This window comes from Bombina bombina, chromosome 1 (assembly GCF_027579735.1).
Source record: "Bombina bombina isolate aBomBom1 chromosome 1, aBomBom1.pri, whole genome shotgun sequence".
NCBI lineage: Eukaryota > Metazoa > Chordata > Amphibia > Anura > Bombinatoridae > Bombina > Bombina bombina.
The window spans coordinates 1,449,176,115-1,449,198,778 of NC_069499.1; the positions used below are offsets into that span (position 1 = coordinate 1,449,176,115).

The 22,664-nt window shown below is 36.0% G+C and overlaps 1 protein-coding gene across 1 annotated transcript; it reads right to left on the minus strand.

Moving 5' to 3' along the window:
- Positions 1-6,611: 6,611 nt before the first annotated feature.
- LOC128666364 (lysozyme C-1-like) lies at positions 6,612-10,322 on the minus strand. Its single transcript, XM_053720923.1, has 4 exons — positions 10,184-10,322; positions 9,586-9,744; positions 7,891-7,969; positions 6,612-6,666 (listed from the first exon to the last, which is right to left on the minus strand). Exons 1-4 carry the CDS (start codon positions 10,320-10,322, stop codon positions 6,612-6,614), a joined length of 432 nt encoding a protein of 143 aa, XP_053576898.1.
- Positions 10,323-22,664: the final 12,342 nt, after the last annotated feature.

The window sequence follows — 22,664 nt, forward strand, 5'->3', positions numbered from 1 at the left end:
ACAAAAAAATAAATAAAATAATAATAGCCTCAGGAATTAAACACAGCATATTTGTCTGGAAGTGCCATATATTATCTCTAAAAACCTTAATTTTTGCAGGGTATAGAAGAAATGCATCAAAACCTTTTTTAAGATGGGAGCACATCGGGCCATCACTTTTCTGCTATTAGTGGTTTCTACTGAATAATACTGGAAGATTGACTTTATTGTCTCCTAATAAAATTGTCTTTTTTTCCTATAGAAGGTTAACAAATCCATTTTATCTTGGTAACTGAGCATTTTAACTATAATCTTTGTGCCATCTGACCTGAATTTTTCTTGCCCTAGCCTATGAATTCTCTCTATGATCATTTGCTGTCTTGATAAGGGGATTTCTAGTAGTGTATGAAGTTTGCCATAAAAAAAGCTTTTAAATCCAAAAAATCCTGGGTCTCAGGAACCCCTACTATTCTTAAATTATTTCTTCTGGAATGAACCTCCAGATTGTCCAGTCTCTCTCGCATCTTTTTAAGTAGGGGGTCATAAGTCCTATTGTCGTTCTCTAGTAACTGCATTCTATCTTCCATATCGGAAATTATTTGCTCTGCTAATTCTAGCCTACTATTAAAAGCATGGACTTCGTTTGATAAAGTGGCTACATCATGTCTTATTTTATCAAATTGAGGAAGCATCATTTCTAGAATTACTTTAGCTAATTGCTGAGAGTCTGTATCCAGACTTGATTTGTCAATTATAATATCCTGTGCCGCCATGTGTGTTTTACTGTTATTTTGTTTTTTTAAGAATATACAAATTTCTCCATAAATATGTGTTTAAGTATCGGGCAAAATAGCAGAGAATTTATGAATTAAATTAAAGTGAATGCGTGTAGCAAATAAGTGTACTAAAACAGATATAAATAAAACACAGACAATAGAGTTGAATAAAGACAGAGCGACAGACAAAGTGTGAAGTGCAAGGGGAAAAAAAAGAAAGAAAAGAAGAAGAAACAATAAAGAAAAATCACAGTGCACTATATAGAAAGAGCTACTAAAAAGTGTAACCCTTAAAACAGGGGTGTCAGAAGAGGAGAATATCTGTTGCTTTAAATATTCTTGAGGATATCTATGCTTTTATATATTCAGACTCATATGCAGAAATAATATCCCTAAGCCAAATAAAGACTAGCATAAACTGCTAATATAACAAGAAAGTTAACCATCAAATGTAGACAAATATTGTTTAAGTTTTAACTTAAATTTAACACTCTTTAGTGGCCACAGTAAGTTAAAGCTCATTAAATAGTCTATGGGCACATAAATGTGCTTATTTTTACTTGAATTATATCAATACACTCTGATTTTCGTGATAGCACAATACTAATGATGCAAACAGCAAACAATCGGCTAGATTACGAGTTGTGCGTTAGGGTAAAAAAGCAGTGTTAACAGGTCCTAACACTGCTTTTTTATGCCCGCTGCAGGTTTAGGGTCACCGCACACTTTTTTGGCCTTACCGCAAAACGACTTACGTAAACTTTGTTAAGTCTTTTTTCTATGAGACTTCCATAGTGCTGGGAGGCCAAAAAGTGAGTGGTACACCCTACCCCGTCAAGAGTCCTAACGCATTTAAAAGTCAGTAGTTAAGAGTTTTATGGTACAACGCCGTGGCATAAAACTCATAACTAAAGTGCTAAAAAGTACACTAATACCCATAAACTACCTATTAACCCCTAAACCGAGGCCAATAGAATGCGAGCTCAATCCTATTGGCTGATTGCATCAGCCAATAGGATTTTTTCTACCTTAATTCCTATTGGCTGATAGAATTCTATCAGCCAATTGGAATCTAAGGGACGCCATCTTAGATGACATCACTTAAAGGAGCCGTCATTCAGTAAGAAGACTTCATTTGAAGAGGATGCTCTGCGTCGGATGTCTCGAAGATGGACCCGCTTCGTGTCGGATAGATGAAGATAGAAGATGCCGTCTGGATGAAGACTTCTGCCCATCTGGAGGACCACTTCGCCCGGCTTGGATGAAGACTTCTCCTGGCTTCGTTGAGGACTTCGGCCCAGTTGGATGAAGACTTCTGCCGCTTCCTTGATGATGGATGTCCGGTCTTCAGAACAGTAAGTCAATCTTCAGGGGGTTAGTGTTAGGTTTTTTTAAGGGTGTATTGGAGTGCTTTCCAAACTGTGTGTCGGGACACACTAGTGTGTCGGCAGCAGTGTGTAGGTGTGTCCCTGCTTCAGCACAATTTTTTTTATTTTATTTTTTTTCGTTTCTGACTTTCCGCCTGCCTGCTATGCATATCACATGGTTGACACGTGATTGATACCTAGGGGGACACAGATCATCTTAACCTATTAGTGCAGCACAGCGGGAACTGAAACTATTCCCATTGGTGGCACATTGGCCCCTGACTGCACGTGTAGTCTCCTCAATCGGCTTGTGACTACTTGTGTAGTCAGTGAGTGGGACAGCAGTGTGTTTGTAGTCAGTCGGACTCACAGAGCTCTGAGGGCGGTAGCTTAAACGCTGAGCTGAAGTCAGAAGTCAAAGTGTTGTTTTTTTTGCAGCTAGCTCCCAGTAGTGCATTGCTGCTCCTGCTCTTGATACATGGATAGGAAGTGGAAGCTTAAGAAATGCTTGATGATGAAATGCGAGTGTCTCTATCTAATATTCCACCAAATATTTAGAAACTGTGTTCAGCCATCAACCTCATACATCCCTTTAACCTCATACATCCCATTAAAATAGTAAGTAGCTAATGGTGTTATTAAACTTTTTTTAATTCTTCAACATGCATACTGTTACTTGTAAATACATTTCATTATTATATGATTCATGTATGTGTACGTATCTCTTAAAACAAGTTAGTTTAACCTCCTTTTTGCTAGTACAACTGAAATGATGTAGGTCTAAAAAGTGTGTCACCAACATAAAAAGTTTGGAAAGCTCTGGTGTATTGGGTGGGTTTTATTTTTTAGATTAGGGTTTGGGCCACAAAAGAGCTAAATGCCCTTTTAAGGGCAATGCCCATCCAAATGCCCTTTTCAGGGCAATGGGGAGCTTAGTTTTTTTTAGATAGTATTTTATTTGGGTTGGTTGTGTGGGTGGTGGGTTTTTGTATTTTTTTTTTACAGGTAAAAGAGCTGATTACTTTGGGGCAATGCCCCGCAAAAGGCCCTTTTAAGGGCTATTGATAGTTTAGTTTAGGCTAAGGTTTATTTTTATTTTGGGGGGGCTTTTTTATTTTGATAGGGCTATTAGATTAGGTGTAATTAGTTTAAATATCTTGTAATTTGTTTATTATTTTCTGTAATTTAGTGGGGGGGTTGTACTTTAGCTAATTTAATTTAATTTATTTAATTGTTGTTAATTTAGTTAATTTATTTAGTTGTAGTGTAGTGTTAGGTGTTATTGTAACTTAGGTTAGGTTTTATTTTACAGGTACTTTTGTATTTATTTTAGCTAGGTAGTTATTAAATAGTTATTAACTATTTAGTAACTATTCTACCTAGTTAAAATAAATACAAACTTGCCTGTAAAATAAAAATAAACTCTAAGATAGCTACAATGTAACTATTAGTTATATTGTAGCTAGCTTAGGGTTTATTTTACAGGTAAGTATTTAGTTTTAAATAGGAATTATTTAGGTAATAATATAAATTTTTATTTAGATTTATTGTAATTATATTTAAGTTAGGGGGTGTTAGGGTTAGGGTTAGACTTAGGTTTAGGGGTTAATACATTTAGTATAGTGGGGGCGACGTTGGGGGCAGCAGATTAGGGGTTAATAAATGTAGGTAGGTGGCGGCGATGTTTGGGACGGCAGATTAGGGGTTAATAATATTTAACTAATGTTTGCGAGGCAGGAGTGCGGCGGTTTAGGGGTTAATATGTTTATTATAGTGGCGGCGACGTTGGGGACGGCAGATTAGGGGTTAATAAATGTAGGTAGGTTGCGGCGACATTGGGGGCGGCAGATTAGGGGTTAATAAATATAATGTAGGTGTCGGTAATGTTGGGGGCAGCAGATTAGAGGTTCATAAGTATAATGTAGGTGGCAGCGGTGTCCATAGCGGCAGATTAGGGGTTAATTAATATAATGTAGGTGGCGGCGATGTCGGGGACGGCAGATGAGGGGTTAATAAGTGTAAGATTTGGGGTGTTTATACTCGTGGTTCATGTTAGGGTGTTAGGTGTAATCATAAAATGTGTTTCCCCATAGGAATCAATGGGGCTGCGTTACTGAGTTATACGCTGCTTTTTTGCAGGTGTTAGACTTTTTCTCAGCCTGCTCTCCCCGTTGATTCCTATGGGGAAATCATGCACAAGCACGTACAACCAGCTCACGGCTGACTTAAGCAGTGCTGGTATTGAAGTGAGATATGGAGCTAAATTTTGCTCTACGCTCACTTTTTGTCTTTTAACGCCCGGTAAGTGAGCGGTGAGAAAAAACTGCTCGTTAGCACTGCATAACTCGTAATCTAGCCGAATGTAAACAATACACACAATGCATAGTATTCCCAATATTTATAGAATAATGACTCTATATCTTCACTGAGGTTATCTTCACTAGGGAAGAACAAATGTATTAAATAATCTGTGGGCACATATATGTGCTTATTTTTACTTGAATTATATCAATGCGCTCTGCTTTTCGTGATAGCACAGTACAGGTCATGCAAACGGCAAACAATACAAACAAACCAATGTGTTCTCAATATTTATGGAATAATGACTCTATCTTCACTGAGGTTACCTTCACTATAGAAGAGCAGGCTTTTTAAATAATCTGTGGGTGGGCACAGAGATGTGCTTATTTTTACTTGAATTAGATCAGTGCACACAGCTATTCATGATAGCACAATACATATAATGCCAACAGCAATCAATAGAAACAATACAAACAGTGGTAAGTATTCCCAATATTTATAGAATAATGACTCTGTATCTTCGCTGGGGTTATCTTCACTGAGCAAGAGCATGCAATAAGAGGGAGTATGTCTCAGCACAGCCAGATTTCAGCACATAGTTCATTCACAGCAGTTACTCTTATGATATTCTATCTGTATACTGTATGTTGTCTTCACCCTCTTGCTATCCACCCAGACTATCCTAACTCCAATTAAAGGAGAGATAATCTTCTTTCAAGGTTTTCCTTCCCTGGGCAAAACCCCATGCTACTTGCAGGAGACTAATTCAGTGTATACAACACAATTTTATAATTACACGTTTCTTCATCCCTCAAGGTAGATACTTTCTTTTACAGACAATTTATAATCCGTACTGCTTCTTTTTTACTGAGGAAACTCTGGGGCTTTCTTCACTGGGGGATACCAAACCTTATGTGCGGGGGACCTAATCTATGAGGTTGATCTGGATTGCATATATATATATATATATATATATATATATCCTATATCTAAGACCTGTGTCCATCATGCATCTTCACCCCCCCCCATAATATAGGTATTATACTCCAGACTAATAAGACCCCAGGCATTCTGCTAATTCCTGTGTCTTAAAAATGTATATTGGTAGACAGTTAAAAAGGTGTATATGGCCAGTAGACAATTAAAGGCCATAAAGAGAGTTACCGGACCAGACCAAAGACAGGCCTGGAAAACGACACAACCCAGTAGGCCAATAGTGTTGAGGCTGCAGCACGATGTAGGTCGGTGGGAGTCAGCCGTAACTGAACTGCGCTGACAGAGGCCATCCTGGCAAAAAGCTCTTCTGGCCCTCAGCGCCTGCAGGAGGGATTCAGCACCCGAGCGTTCACACACCACTCCTCTCACACTACGCTGCTGCTGAGCTGCAAAGAACGTCACATCCGGTGACGTCAGATCCGGAAAACCCAGATCCAATTGTTAGTAATTACATACATGTAATAAACAACGACAATAGCTGGTCTTACCACTGTTCTTGATAAGCCCTTTGAAGAAGGTTACATTTAAAGGAACGTGAATGTCAATATGAAACTTCCTTGATTCATATGAAGCATGTAATATAACAACAAAAAAATAAACCGTTTACAATTAACTTCCATTATCAGATTTTACTTTGATTTGTTTGTATACTTTGTTTAAAAGCAAATAGTTCACATCTCACACACAAATATGAGTCTGTGTTTACCTGATGGCTGCCGTGTTATTCAAGGCACAGGGAAATGAAAGGCAACTTTGAAATTTGTCAGAAAAATATCTGCAGCTTGTTTGAAATGTAAATTAAGTGTCATTGTATTGTCTTTGCATTTGTTGACTACTGTATATCACCCTTGTTTAAATATTGTGGTGTTTACCAGGAAGAACTATTATCCACAGCAACTTTGTTGACAATCTACTTTATTTTTTGCTGTTGCTGGTCAGTCCACTTTTTGTTTTACTACGTCTTAAGGTACAGTATCTCATGATACAATAACCATTTATTGCTGAGAATAGTTTATCACCGGATATTTAATAAAAATAAACACAATAATTATGCGGTAAGCTACTTTTATTTTTTAGATGTAGTAAAACAAACATTTATGGAAGTTTTACATTTGCAAAACCAAGCCGGTGCATTGTTTTGAAGGAGTAACAACAAGACGAAGTCATTGCTTTGCAATATTGCTGTTCTGCTTCAGCATTTATATTTGCGCATATCTTTACCTTTGCAGTGTTTTGTATAGGCGACCCTAACAATTGAAGAGAAATTAAAGAAATTATGCAAAATAATTGGGAAAGTAACATTTGGCTTAAACTAGAAACTTGTTATCGGGAGCAAATATCATAAAGATTATGATCTACCCTTTGGTGTTTAACAATCACAAGTGGTAGGTACTTAGCTAAGGTCAGCAAAGAAAAAAATTCTATATGACAATAACCATTTAATAGAATAGATTACAGGAATAAATTACTATACTGTATAATATATGCAAATAAATATATAAAATAATTCCCCTTATGACTAAATATGAACATGGAAGATGAAAAGTGTTAGGGAAATTAATACCTTCTATTTTTAAATAAATATATCAATATATATTACAAACATTAATAGAAAACTAACAAATTAAATACACATTGTTCCAGATAATACATAATTATGTAAGGAAGGTAAGAAATAGTCTATGTTGCATCTAAGTAAAACATACTTGTTAAAATTAAATCGAAAAGTATGGATTAATTGCCTGCAGCTCTTTAGTTGTACTGATTGTGTTCTTAAGATTATATTATAAATCTAGCAAAAGGAAACAATATGGGCTTAATGAAAGAACCAGTTCTAATAAAGTTTTCAAATCTTGTTTTGAGTGTGGTAATTACTTTTTATTTTTGTTTTATTACAATGCTCTGTACCATTAATTAATAAGTGGTTTAGTAGCTCTGTACTCTCTTACATGGACTAACATTGAAGTTGACCAGGGTGGTCAATAAATTATTCAAATAGAGTAGAAAAATGCTACAGAAGTATAATTTCAGCACAATATTTGCCAGTCACATAAATGGCAATGGGCTCCATGTACTAACCGGCGGGCGGACAGCTTCTCAACTCGCGAAGCTGTCTATTTGCCTTCGCTACACATGGGTAGCGGATCTGTTGATCCACTTGCCCGTATGTATAATTACACACTCATCGGAGTGTGTAATGCCCGCCTCGTCATTCACGCAACCAATCACGCGACTGAAGGGGCTGTCAATCACTGAGAGCGAGCGAGCTCTCTGTGATTTTCCCTCGCCACCTCAGAGGTGATGTAGGGTGCAAGAAGCAGTGGTCTAATGACAGCTGCTTCTTACATTGCGGGAAGCAGGCTCGCATATGTGAACCTGCCCTGCAAGGGCTCCAGAACAGCTTTCGCTGCTTCGTACAAGGAGCCCAATGTATGATTTGTACATAAAAAATATCCATTTCATTTTCTTACCAAGCATCCAGGCCTTGAGGATCCTTGACCACTCTTTTAGCACATTCAATATCATCAGTGATGTCATCATTCATAAAACCTAAAATGATAATAAATAAAACAGGAGATATTAATTGAACATGATTAATTTATATTTGTATATGTGAAACACAATTGTTTTGAACTTCTTTCCTGATGTCCCGTCTCTTCTTTACATTACCTGGCAATTACTAATGGGTAATATTTAGTCAGTTGTATAGAATAAAGATAACAGGGCCAGAATGGGAACAAAAATAGGCCTGAGCATTTTAAGGAAGAGAAGGCCAGTTCTCACCCACTGAGCACTTGCCCTTACACATCAGCTGCACTATCAATCAGAAATAACAGGCACAGACATCCACAGACATCCAAAGGCACCCAATGCATGCACTGAGCACATCTTACATCCACAATCACACACAAATAGGCACCACTTACATCAACAGGCTTTATCAAGATGAGCTGCATGTGACTGTTGTCCTTCCCCCTTGGTTAGTCCCCGCCAGACAATGTGCACTTACACAGCGTTCCTGTATAAATATAGTTGCAGAGTTTTCTATATAACACAGTGGCAGCCATCATGTAATCATCCCACCATAGATATATACTGTGGGGTTTCTTTTAATGGGAGATGTGTAGAGGGCCCAGACATAATGCAGGTGGAGTCCATGCACCACCAGGCCCCTCTGTAGGAATAACATTACTGATTTGATGTACAGAATGGGCCCCTATATATGTGGGCCAAGTCTCAACGGAGACCTCTGACACCCCTGTAGTTACGATCCTGGCCAAAGGGAAGGACACAGGTAAACCCAAATTTACAGTTTACAGATAGACACAAGGTGATAACACAAAGGGGGCAGTAGGCAAGTATATACCAGAGGACAAAAAAGAGGTAGACACTAGGTGACAAGACACATGCAGATGCCAAGAACAGTGCTATTTTGATATGAGCAGCAATAATCCATGCATATTTCATACCCAGTTTTGAGGTTGTCTGAAGCTGTTGCAGACCAATTCTGCACTGAACACAAATCCATCAGAGGAGAAAGCTCTGCAGGAGAGCCAGTCGTTGTGAGGAGAAATATTTTAAAGTAATGCTGTGGGATGGAGCCCGTCCCTGAGATGGCTCTCAGATAAAAGGTGGGACGGTTATGACCTGGCTCACAGACACATGAAGGCAGAGGGAGGCAAGTCTGGCCCTGTATCATGTACAAATAATAATGCTGGTGACTGGGTGGGACTAAAACAACAAGCCCACAACAGGCCCAGTCCACTGAGCAAATGCCCTATGTGCAGTCCAGGCCTGTATCAGAATAGATAGAGCTGTGGAAATGGTTGAAGTTAAAGAAACCTTCCAGGCTGTCTCAACCTATTATGCTAACCATGTTTACAGCCATGTCTCCAACCCTACTGTCAGACAACTCAAATCCAACCCGAACCAACTTTAATCTTGACTAAAGCCACCACCACACACCATCTGACATCCAAATCCCCCTTGGATACCACAAGCTGTTCTTCATACCCTCAAAGCCATTCCATCAAATATCCCACAGCAAAATGTTATGTTTGTTATAAAACAATGTTTTATAAAGCAATCAATGGAAACCATGGACTCGTTAACAGATGATACTGGGAAATTAATAAGGAAATGCATGATGAGTTACTAGTACTTACTGCTGCATGGTTTGTTACATCCATTTGCCGTATTTGCAGTCTTCCCATCATCGCACCACCATCTGCTGTTAATTTGAAATATTCCATAATCTCGACTTGATCCATTGTCATGTATTGCATTAGTTTTATAATCACTCTCATGCTTAGTAATGCATATCCCTGTTAAATAATCAAATGAAACAGGGCTTGGAAAATATCATTTTAGAATGAGAAACTAAAATGTACAAAATTAAGTGAGTGAGATTGTGTTGTTTCTAAAGGAGTTCTGTCTAGAACAGAAATAATAGAAATGCTAGTCCAGTTATTGGGGAAAGCAATGTCTTTCATTAACATGAAATAAAATAATATTTAATTTTCAGATTAAAAACTAAAACATAATGAACATATATTCGATTTCTTATTATTCATTCAAACCTTTACATATATTAGAAGTATTTATCTTTACAACTAATTACTTACTACTTTTCTATGCCTAGATATGTTGTATTTATTTATTACTTATTATACCTACAGTATCAATTTTATTTATGGTTTAATTCTAATATATAATAATATGAGACAATAAATAACAATAATATATAACTATTATTATACATACATGTAGTAGCACCAATGCCTTGATATCTATGCAGTTTAGTTTCTCCAAATATTCTGGTCAGTTCACATTTAGAGTATTTTTTTGCCTCTATCCAAGATGCCAAACAGCTAAGGAGAGTCAGACTCAGGATCAGCTTCATCTTTGCAATCTTGTTTGACTGTATTTCAACTGCAAGTGCCAGCTATTTATATACAAATGATTGTGAAAATATCTATAGAATGACAATTAAAATTTCAATTATGAAATGTTGTAATGTAATTTATTCTCCCAGCCCTATAATAAAATCTTCATAGGGAACAAGATATGTAAATCCTTAAATAAATAAATAAATAAATAAATAAATAAAATAAACTTGTTTATTGTTACACAACTTTTAATGAGAAATAAATACATTTAAGTGTGACCAAAGTTATTTAGGCTGAGTTTTTTTTTCTGTCAAGATTATACAGATATTGAAAAAACTTCCGTTCAAAGTGAGGACCAGACCTGCAAGTATTGTAGAAATACAGCTGCACTGACCTCCTTCAGGGAAAATTCACAGAAAACTTCTCTTGTATATTCTAACGCACTCCCGCAAAGGAAGAAAAGAATCCCACGCCTGATGCTGCACCGTACCCGTTAAAAAAGCCAAAAGTGGAGAAACATGTCAGGGCAAAGGAAGCTCTAATGCAATTAGCATTTTTTTAAATAGCAGGGAGAAACTGGTAATGTTGTAAACAAACGGATGGCATTATATTTAAAATTCACAACACGCTGCGTATGTTGGCGCATGTTGTTTTAAAACAATAATAAATATAAATTTTGGATATCACATTAAGCCGTATAAGACTTAAAATAAGCACATTGATATAGCGGTATCAAGGTATCTAAGAGGTTATTAGCACAGTAATACAACATCGAGCCATTCATAACAATATTGAACAAAGTGATATAAAAACCATGCTATAATCTGTACATAGATACTGTAGGTAAGCCAAAACGGAGTTATTAATGTACCTATATATAAGCGGATGGAATTGAATACTTAAACTCACAGCACGCTGGGGACATTGACATTTGCTATCTAAAGTATTTCCAATTTTCCATTTCGCTTTACATTGACCTACAATTCAGGAACCTTGATAGCTTGTAGTCAGCAATATAACTGTAGATTGTAGAGGGAAGCAGCACTGATTAGGTAGGCAGTATTACAGCACTGAGCCATTCAGAATTGTACTGAACAAAGTGATATAAACACTACTATATAACCAGTGCATAAACAAGCAAGCTGCAAATCAATCCATTAGCATGCCTGTACATAAGCGGATGGGATTAAATATTTAAACTTATTACACGCTGCGGATGTTAGCGCGTGCAATTAAAACTATTGCTTATATCCCAATTTGTCTTATATTAATTGACAATTTAGGAACCTAGATAGCTCATAGCCAGCCATATAAATATTATTTGAATCATAAACCTATACAAACAGATATTATAACAAACGTCTTACAATTATTTATTTTTTTAATGCAAGAACATAGTAATTCAAATGACTATATACAATAGTTCTAATAAATGTTGTTTGTTTCTCTAAGATATATAAAACAATGTAATCCTTTGTATATATCCAGACTACGGATTAGCATCCACATCCTAGGTCAGGATCAATAGACAAAATTGAACTTATTCCTTGACCACTACACAGTACATCATTATGCTCTACCAGATAACTCCCCTGTGTTTTTAAGTTGAATGTGTGTGTATGATTATCATTTTGTTTTAACTATCCTAATAAAGGTTATATTTTAACTCAAGCATCTCTGCCCTCTGAACCTCTAAAATCACCCATTGCTCTTTAATTAAAACAGCCGTTCTAGGAAAGTAAGTGCTTAAAAAGTGTACACTAGTATTAGTCTCACACTGATCTTTCTGTTTATCTAAACCCAGTACATAGAACCCAAGCCCACAATACCACTAAGTCTCAAGTCTTAGATTTACAAGACTGGAAAGTAGGCATTAGTATAAAGTGATTGGCATTCCTACATTTGAATCCCAAGTAGTGCCATTAGTATCTCCTTTTTTCTTTCTAGCTGGCTGAAAATGTTGGTAAGCCAATGATAAGAGGTATGTATGTGAAGCCACCAATCAGCAGCTATCTCCCAATTCCTGAGCCTATCAGGGTATGCTTTTTCAACAACGTATACCAACAGAACGAAGCAGATTGAATAATAGAAGTAAATTGGAAAGTTGTTTCAAATTGTATGCTCTATCCAAATCATAAAATAAATTGTTTGGGTTTTATGTCCCTTTAAAAAAAGAACATCACCTTCAGAGATTCATGGAAATGGTAATATCTGTTATGGAAGATTAAATGAAATGCATATTCAACAATACTTGATTTGGAATGTTTAATACGTTTATTAGAATCTAATTATAAACCAATGATTATTTAAAATCAGTCCTAGCAGCTTTAGTTTCTAATTTATGTTGTATAATTATTCATGCTGATTTATTCTAATGAGCAAACCCAGTATTTTTTTCTAGAAACGATGGCAACCTTACTCGCAGGGGCAGCACTCATGGAATTCTATAAAAAAGGGGGCTGTCCATGTAAGTGGCGAGATGTCTCCCATAAAAATAATGAGAGCTCTCTGCTATGTAAAAGTTTACAATGGAGGACAAAGTACACAGGGAGAACCCGTCATACGTTTAAACTTTAATCAAAATACACAGTTTTCAGAGCACTAAACCTTAAAATTGCTGCTATTTTCATATGAATAGGTTTCCATAGTATTATGATAAAAGCGCGCCACCTTTTAATTTGTGAGAAAAAAACTGTGAGATCTGTATTGCGATAAATGTTTAGAGAATTTCCCATGGAATGCCCATGTTCAGCCTATTTTACAATAAAAAAACTATTACACTTTGCATTTTACTTATATAAATAGGAATTTCTCTGTGTGTTTTGCACATTCAGTGTACTTCAATTATGATTTATGATGTGCATATTTAATACAATTTATTCCTGTGTCATTTAAATTTAATTTAAAATGTGGCTTTAGAGAATTCCACCAGGGAAATAAAAGTACTGGTGCGCATACCTAGAGAATCTTTCCAGTCCAGAGACCTTTAGAGAATAGGGTTCTATGTGTTTAACATAGTTACAACTTTTACTCAGAGTACTTGCTGCAGAGCACTGCTGGTTCCAAGTTGAAACCTGTGCTGAGCCAGTTGCACAGTTGTATCATGCAACAAGCACTGGTGATTCAGTCAGCAGCAGTTTCACTTGAGACTAGCAGTTCTCCTTGGCACTTGAGCAGTACTATAACTATCGGTTAGATTACGAGTCTTGCGTTAGGGTTAAAAAGCAGCATTGAGAGGTCCTAACGCTGCTTTTTAACGCCCGCTGGTATTACGAGTCTGGCAGGTACAGGTGTACCTCTCAGTTTTTTTGCGCGACTCAAAAATACCGCAAATCCACTTACGTCAATTACGTATCCTATTTTTTCAATGGGATTTTCATAACGCCGGTATTACGAGTCTTCCTAAAAGTGAGCGGTACACCCTCTACCTCCAAGATCCCTAACGCATTTGAAAGTCAGTAGTTAAGAGTTTTATGGGCTAACGCCGCAGTATAAAACTCTTAACTAAAGTGCAAAAAGTACACTAACACCCATAAACTACCTATTAACCCCTAAACCGAGACCCTCCACATCGCAAACACTAAAATAACATTTTTAACTCCTAATCTGCCGAACCGGACATCGCAGCCACTTTAATAAATATATTAACCCCTAAACCGCCGCACTTCCACCTCGCAAACACTAGTTAAATTTTTATTAACCCCTAATCTGCCGTCCCTAACATCGCCGCCACCTACCTACATTTATTAACCCCTAATCTGCCACCCCCAACGTCGCCGCCACTATATTAAATGTATTAACCCCTAAACCTAACCCTAACACCCCCTAACTTAAATATAATTTAAATAAATGTAAATAAACTTACTACAATTAACAGAGCGGAGCGGGTCCATCTTCAAGACATCCGATGCGGAGCATCCTCTTCATCCGGAGTCTTCTTACTAAATGATGGTACCTTTAAGTGACGTCATCCAAGATAGCGTCCCTTCAATTCCGATTGGCTGATAGAATTCTATCAGCCAATCGGAATTAAGGTAGAAAAAATCCTATTGGCTGATAGAAATTTGGGGGGTGAGGGGGTAGAAGCAGATGGAGAGATCATAGGAAACATGAGGACATTCAGAAGCACACATGCATACCATCTCCGCACAAACACCCCCCAGTAAGGCTAGCTATCCCTCTCCTATTTTTATTATATTTTATTTTATTTTACATCAGGGCATTAAGTTCCCCTCTAATATGCATATTTTGGACAGTAATGGAAGATACTAAAGTTCTAATATATTGTGATTAAATACTTATTGGAAGACTATTAATATAACTGCCCCATTTTAGAAAATAATTCAGAATTTCTTTTTCTACTGCACTATTTATTTCATATTGCTCTAGAATTGCTCATTTTTCAAGAAAAGCACAAACTGCACATTTTTCAAGAAAAGCACAAACTTTGGGCTATTTTTATCTTTCCATGAGGAAAAGATTATATTTTGTGCATTCATTATAGCAAAATTAATTAAATCAGAGTCCTCCCTTTAACTAGATAAGTCTCTGAGAAAAACTGACTCCTCCTTATGCAGGACAATTACCCGCTTCAGAATCTTGGAGAGCCAGTATGTAATCCTGCCCACAGAAATCTCTTACCTTTGGGCAGTCCCAAAGACAATGCATTAAATCAGCTAGCGGAAGACTACATCTAGAGCACTAACAATCTAAATTCTTTCTCCATTTCCCTAAATCATGTGGCGTTATATATGTCCTATTAATCAGTTTTATGTGTGACTCTCGCCACGATAACTGAGGTGTTGCCCACCATGCTTTAGATACACTTTTACTTACTACTTCAGTATTCAATATCGGAAACTTGTAAAATTCCACCTATGCACAATATCCTTAATATTTTTTTCACCTTCTATTTTTAACAAAAGATTATACCAGCCTGAAATAGACACTCAACCTTGCCTGAATAGATTAATCCCAGCATAAATTCCTTCCCAGTTTTGGGAGAAGGATTCTAAGTTAACTGAGTTTAAAAAATGCCTTACTTGGAAATATCTAAAGATATCGCAATTCGGTAAATTATACATGCTTTTAATATCTATAAATGAGTGGACCGCAAGAGTTGCAATATCTATAAATTGTGAAAAAAAATCCAAGCCTTTTAGTTTCCACGACCGGAATATCGTAGAATCACAGCCTGGGTGAAATAAAGGGTTGCCTAAAATAGGTTAGAATTTGGAATTATGAAAATGTAGGCCTTTATAACTTTTTTGCCAGGCAATTATAAGATTTCTAAAGGTAATAAGATATTTCAGATCAGGGGGCCATGATTTAACATCAATATGTAGGAGGGCTTTAAAGACATAAGGTTTGAAATAAGGGAATTAATTCTCTTTTATACAGAGCCGCAGCAAATCCAATAACCATTCTGGGACAATTTTCATCAGACAAGTTAGATTGTATTTCTGAAATGCTGGCAATCCCAGGCCTGCATATTCCTTGAGCTGCGAAAGGCTATACAATGACAGCCTAGGCTTACCCGAACCCCAGAGAAACGCTCTAAGCATTCTATTTAAGTTTTTAATATCCTGGTTTTTTAAGAATAAAAGGTAAATTCTGCATACTATATAAGAGTTTTGGTAGAGTTATCATTTTTATTAAATTGACTTTCCTGGGTAAAGACAATGGTAACGCAGACCATTTCTTAAAAACTGTCCTTATTTTATTGAATAAATTATGAAAATTAATCTTATACCATTCCTCTGGATTCTTGCTTACACTAATTCCTAAATATTTTAACTGTGTAACAATTCTGAATGGTAGTTCAATCCTTAATTCCTTTTTTTATATATCCACAAAAATTCAGATTTTAACGAATTAGCAGCATATCCTGAGAAGGAACCAAAGGTCTTCAATATATTCAATAGTTTGGGGACATTTTCATCTATGTCACTTAGAAATGCTAGTAAATCGTCAGCATAGAAAACTATTTGCAAGATATCTTCACCTACAGGAATCCCTTTTATTTCTTCACGCAATAACATGGCCAGGGGTTCTATACTTAAATTAAAAAGTAAAGGAGAAAGTCGGCACCCCTAACAAGTTCCCCTGAATAACTGAAATGACGGAGTACATAACTCAAACCAAAAAGTCAAATGGCAGCTGGTTAAAATCTAAAAAGTTCTTTATTTCTTATTTTCTTCCATTAAAACAATTCATGGCTTCAAAATTCATAAAAACATGGCACAGACAGTAGACACGTCTAACATGTTTCGGCCCTGGCTGGCCTTATTCATAGACACTCCTTGTCAGTCTCAGCTGTGTGGTTTTATTCCACTCTCTGTTGTTTAATTGGTTGTCTGTGCTACGCCTCCACTCTAATATTTAACCCTTTATTGGAAACTATGTATATTCATGCTGAATCAGTGTAACTCATTATTATGGACTATATTGGTTTGTATATTGTTGTTAATACTGAACCATATTAATTATATGTATACATATATATATATATATATACGCAAGAACCTAAACAGAATAAGTTGAAGCAATTTATTAAAATTAAGTTTAGTAATTGTAATTCTTATTTTAGCTATAGTTCTTTCAGTATAGTTTAGTGCATCCCTGCATAGCTATTCCTTATGACATGTATGGACTGATATAGACACATGTCTCTACATATGTTCTATTGACATTGGATTTTATTTTTATGCATTTGTTTTGCAACTTATACTCCCTATAGCTATAAATATTGTTGCTTTGAATTTACCAGACTTACTCTGCTTCAAATTTGACATACTGTTAAATTGAATATTGATTATTAGTAGCTTTATTCTCATATTCATGTTTGGTCTCTTTTAAATGTTAACACAGTCTACTCTGAAACGGGCCACTTATGGACTATGTATGTTGTTAGTAGCAATTTTTGTTTAAAGAAACACGCCCTAAGGTTCCGCTGGGACTTTATTGCTACTATCTATGTGTTTAACAATATTTCTCGGACCTGATATTCTGTATATTTGACACTTTTTTTGACATTAGTGGATCTTATTTAATTCCTTTCAAAGGATTTTCATGCTATTGGTTACCAATGATTAATTAAATCCGTCTCAATATTCATGCCATTTGGCATACGTGTGTATAGCTTAAAGATCCAAAATGCCTCTTTCTTGTAGAGTTCCTTAATTTTACTACCTCCCCTAGGTTTATTCTTTATGATGTCAATGATCATCCAGGTGAATGATTTAGCACTACCTCCATGTTCATGGATGAAATGCTTTGATGCCCCTGTTGCTGTCCTTCCTCTCTCAATGTCATTGAGGTGCTCACGTATACGCTCTCGTGTTTCTCGTGTAGTGCACCCTACATACTGTTTCTGACAAGAGGAGCAGGTTATCAAATATATTGCAAACTCTGAACGACAATTCGTGCAGAAATTGCAATCAAAAACTCTTTGTGAGTAGCTTGACTGAAAGACTTTGCCAGTTGAAGCATAGCCACAGGCTGTGCAACCATGATTGCCACATCTATAATGGCCCTTACAACTAAGCCAGCTACTACTTTTCTGTGGTTTCCTGAGAGCGCTAGGTGAGACAATGTTGCCTATCGTTAGGTTCCTTTTAGAAACAAATCGGCAACCTTTGTCTATCACGGTTTTTAGTGCTTCATCAGCCCTCAGAATCGGCAAATTTCCCTTGACAAAGTCACACACCTGTTTAAATTGGTTGGTATAGTTAGTCACAAAAGTTATCTCACTCAGCTCTCTATCTGTTCTCTTTGTTTTAGGTCTCAGCAGGTCAACCCTAGGGATTTTCTGAACCTCTAGATAAGCTTTTCGTAAAGGCCCCTGACGGAGTACATGCCCCATTAATAATAAGACAGAAAGAGGGTTATTATATAATGCAAGAATGAAACCTATAAAAGGGCCTTTAAACCCGAATCAGGCAAGTGATTCATAAAGATGCTCCCAATTAATGGCATCAAAAGCTTTTTCTGCATTTAATGCTACTATAGCCTTGTTCTCTTTAATACTCATCCCTTTTTTCCTTTCAAGATTATAATGGTCAAGTACCAACAATAATCTACGTAAATTTGTAAAAGATGAGGGCCCCTTTATAAATCCAGTCTAATCACTGTGAATGAAATTTGGGATAAATTTCTGTAACCTCGTTGCTATTATACTAGCCAGAATCTTGTAATCCGCATTAAGCAGCGATTATGGGATGGTACAAATCCATATTTTCAGGATTTTTATCTTTTTTTAAAATTAAGGTGATGAGTGAGCTGGCAAAGTTTTTAGACATAGAGCTATTTTGAACAAAATATTTATTAAATAATCTTTGCAGAGGTTTAGCCAAATCTGTGATTAGAATTTTATAATACTCGATTGGGAGGCCATCAGGCCCAGCAGCTTTATTACATTTACCTGATTGAATTACCTGGATGATCTTCTTCCCCTATTTGTTTTTTTAGTTCAGAAAGTTCCTCTTCTTTTAATTGGGGTAAGGAACACCTATTCCAGAAGGCATTCTTATTCTGCACATTTGTTTCCTTATAGAGGGAAAGTTTTTGATAATAAGCAAGAAATTATTTACTTATATCTTCAGACTGAGTTAGACTCTTTTTCCCTATTTCGATCCATGAGCTTGTTTAATTAAATTGGCAATATATTTCCCAATTTTGCCCCCATATTTGTATAACCTAGCGTTCGTTCTTAAAGTTTCTGCTGTAGCATTCTGCTGTGAAAAAATATCCCTTTCTTTCCTGGCTTGCATATATTTTGACCAATTCGTTGGTATAGGTACACCTATATAATGGTTATATTTCTCTGCTTAGCTGAATAGAAAGCTGCAAATCCCTTGCCGTATTTTTTTTTTGCGCATCTTGATAACAAAAGCTTTTATTTCGCTCCTAACTACTGCTTTTGATGCCTCCCAATAGATTTCCTGATTTTTAACAGAATTTTTATTTAGTGCCACATACTTGCGCCAGGTATCTAATAACCTATTTTTAAATTTAACATTTGTATATAAATATTTAGTAAAAATAAATGCGTTTGGGTTTTTCTAAGAAAAGCCTACTTGAATAGAGAATGAAATTGGTACATGGTCGGAGACACGAATATATGAGATATCCGATCTTGCTTGACCTACTAGCTTCTCATTAATTAAAATATAATCAATTCGGGAAAAAAGATTTATGTGTTTTTGATTCGCATGTATCATTTTTTATATCAGGATTTTGCAACCTCCATATGTCTTTTAAATTTAATGTATTTCTAAAAACTCTGAAAAACCCTGTTTCATTTCTATGCTGCTTGATAGTTTTTTCCCTGAAACATCCAATCAATTGGGGATTGCACTATCAAATTGAAGTCTCCAGCTACTATCAATCTATCGTTTGCAAATATTAATAACTTCTTTTTTAATTTTAATCCAGAAACTTTTATCTAATCTGTTAGGGCCGTATATGTTACATAATATGTATCTCTGATCTAAAATATCTATTTGTAAAATAATATACCTTCCCTCCTCATCTATTTCAGAGTGTCAGGGTGCCAGGAATCAGACTGAGACGAGAAGTGCAAAAATAATTACACTTTTATTAATAGCAAAAAATAATAAAAAGTCCACAAGTCAAATAACAAGCCAGGAGTCAAAACCAGAGCTGGTAGTCAGACGAGCTGAGTCAGGAGCCAAAGCAAATAGTCAAACAAGCCGGAATCAGGAACAAGCAAAACAGCAGAGTCAGGAACAAGCCAGGGATCAGGAACCAGGAAGGACGTCAGGCAGCCAGGTAATACACAGGAACTCTCACAAACAGGTCTGAGACAATGCAAAGGCAAAGCATACTGAACAGAGGCCCTTTAAATAATAAGTGATGACATCCCAATTCTGAGACTGCATCCTGTCTCACATGGATGATGCACACCAGTCTGGCCATAAAAGGAAGTGCAGGAAGTGAGCAGCATCCCCCACAATGCACCATAGTCAGGAAGAGAGGTGAGTAAAATCGCTGCCAGCAGCACATGGCAAACACAACAGGGAAAAAACCCTGACACAGAGGGAATTATTTTATACTTAAGGTTTCTATGTAAAAGAATGGCAACACCTCTTTTTCTTGCCTGGCTATTAGTAGCAATCACCTCCCCCACCCAGCCTGTTTTTAGCTTAAGATTTTCTTTATGTTGCAAATATGTTTCTTGAAGAAACGCTATATTACTGTTCAAGCCTCTCAATTCTTTTAGAATAATTTTACGAGAGGAAATTCCACGAACATTCCATGAAACTAGTTAAAACATAAAAATTAACTAATTTATTACCATGTCTAAACAACTCTGCACAAAATACCAATAGACAGAGAAATGCGAAGGGAGAGGAAGACGAGAGCGAAAAAAAACCAAAATGCATAACACCAAAATATTAAATGAAAACCTATTTAAACTAAATTTCGGCTCATACCAGTCATATTTGAAGTATAGATGGAAATTAAACTCTGTCATATTTACTTCAATATACACAATGATCTCATTAGCCATCAAATTAAAATTTAAATACCACCTCATAAAAAGATTAAGCAGGGAAAAATAAAACAAAACAAAAATAAAATAATAATAGCCTCAGGAATTAACCACAGCATATTTGTCTGGAAGTGCCATATATTATCTCTAAAAACCTTAATTTTTGCAGGGTATAGAAGAAATGCATCAAAACCTTTTTTAAGATGGGAGCACATCGGGCCATCACTTTTCTGCAATTAGTGGTTTCCACTGAATAATCCTGGAAGATTAAGACTTTATTGTCTCCTAATAAAATTTTCTTTTTTTCCTATAGAAGGTTAACAAATCCATTTTATCTTGGTAACTGAGCATTTTAACTATATTCTTTGTGCCATCTGACCTGAATTTTTCTTGCCCTAGCCTTTGAATTCTCTCTATGATCATTTGCTGTCTTGATAAGGGGATTTCTAGTAGATATGTGCAATTCGTTTCGGATCGATTTGGAAATTCAGAAAATTCAGCAAATTCAGAGATTCGGATCGAACCGAATTTCCGAATTAAAATACTGCAGAATTTACCGAATAAATCCGAATTAGTTCGGATTTATTCTGTAAATTCGGATGGCCATGGATTACACTAGTATTGTACAGTATATTAGGCTATATCACTCTTCTATGGGTTACACCTAATATACAGTACATAATACTAGTCTAATACACAGCACACATACCGAAATTCCGAATTTCCTTTCCGAACCGAATCGAACTGAATCCAGCCAAATTTTTTCAAATCTGAATGAATCCGAAACGGATCCGAAACAAATTAATTTGAAGTTTTCCGAATTCGAATCGATCCAAAACGAAATTTGAAAAACTTTGAATCGATCCGAACCGAAACAAATTTTTCGATCATGCACATATCTAATTTCTAGTAGTGTATGAAGTTTGCCATAAAAAAAGCTTTTAAATCCAAAAAATCCTGGGTCTCAGGAACCCCTACTATTCTTAAATTATTTCTTCTGAAATGATCGTCCAGATCGTCCAGTCTCTCGCATCTTTTTAAGTAGGGGGTCATAAGTCCTATTGTCATTCTCTAGTAACTGCATTCTATCTTCCATATCGGAAATTATTTGCTCTGCTAATTCTAGCCTACTATTAAAAGCATGGACTTCGTTTGATAAAGTGGCTACATCATGTCTTATTTTATCAAATTGAGGAAGCATCATTTCTAGAATTACTTTAGCTAATTGCTGAGAGTCGGTATCCAGACTTGATTTGTCAATTAATACTATCCTGTGCCGCCATGTGTGTTTTACTGTTATTTTTTTTTTAAGAATATACAAATTTCTCCATAAATATGTGTTTAATAATATGTTTAATAGCAGAGAATTTATGAATTAAATTAAAGTGAATGTGTGTAGCAAATAAGTGTTCTAAAACAGATATAAATAAAACACAGACAATAGAGTTGAGTAAAGACAGAGCGACAGACAAAGTATTAAGTGCAAGGGGAAAAAAAAGAAAGAAAAGAAGAAGAAACAATAAAGAAAAATCACAGTGCACTTTATAGAAAGAGCTACTAAAAAGTGTAACCCTTAAAACAGGGGTGTCAGAAGAGGAGAATATCTGTTGCTTTAAATATTCTTGAGGATATCTATGATTTTATACATTCAGACTCATACGCAGAAATAATATCCCTAAGCCAAATAAAGACTAGCATAAACTGCTAATATAACAAGAAAGCTAACCATCAAATGTAGACAAATATTGGCCTGAGAACCGGAATAGTTTTAACTTAAATTTAACACTCTTTAGTGGCCACAGTAAGTTAAAGCTCATTAAATAGTCTATGGGCACATAAG

Coding starts and splice junctions, on each gene's coding strand:
- LOC128666364 (XM_053720923.1), bottom strand. CDS start 10,322: ATGAAGCTGATCCTGAGTCTGACTCTCCTTAGCTGTTTGGCATCTTGG. Junction 9,745..10,183: donor AGGCATTGGTGCTACTACAT/GTATGTATAATA, acceptor ATTATTTAACAG/GGATATGCATTACTAAGCAT. Junction 6,667..7,890: donor CCTCAAGGCCTGGATGCTTG/GTAAGAAAATGA, acceptor TTCAATTGTTAG/GGTCGCCTATACAAAACACT.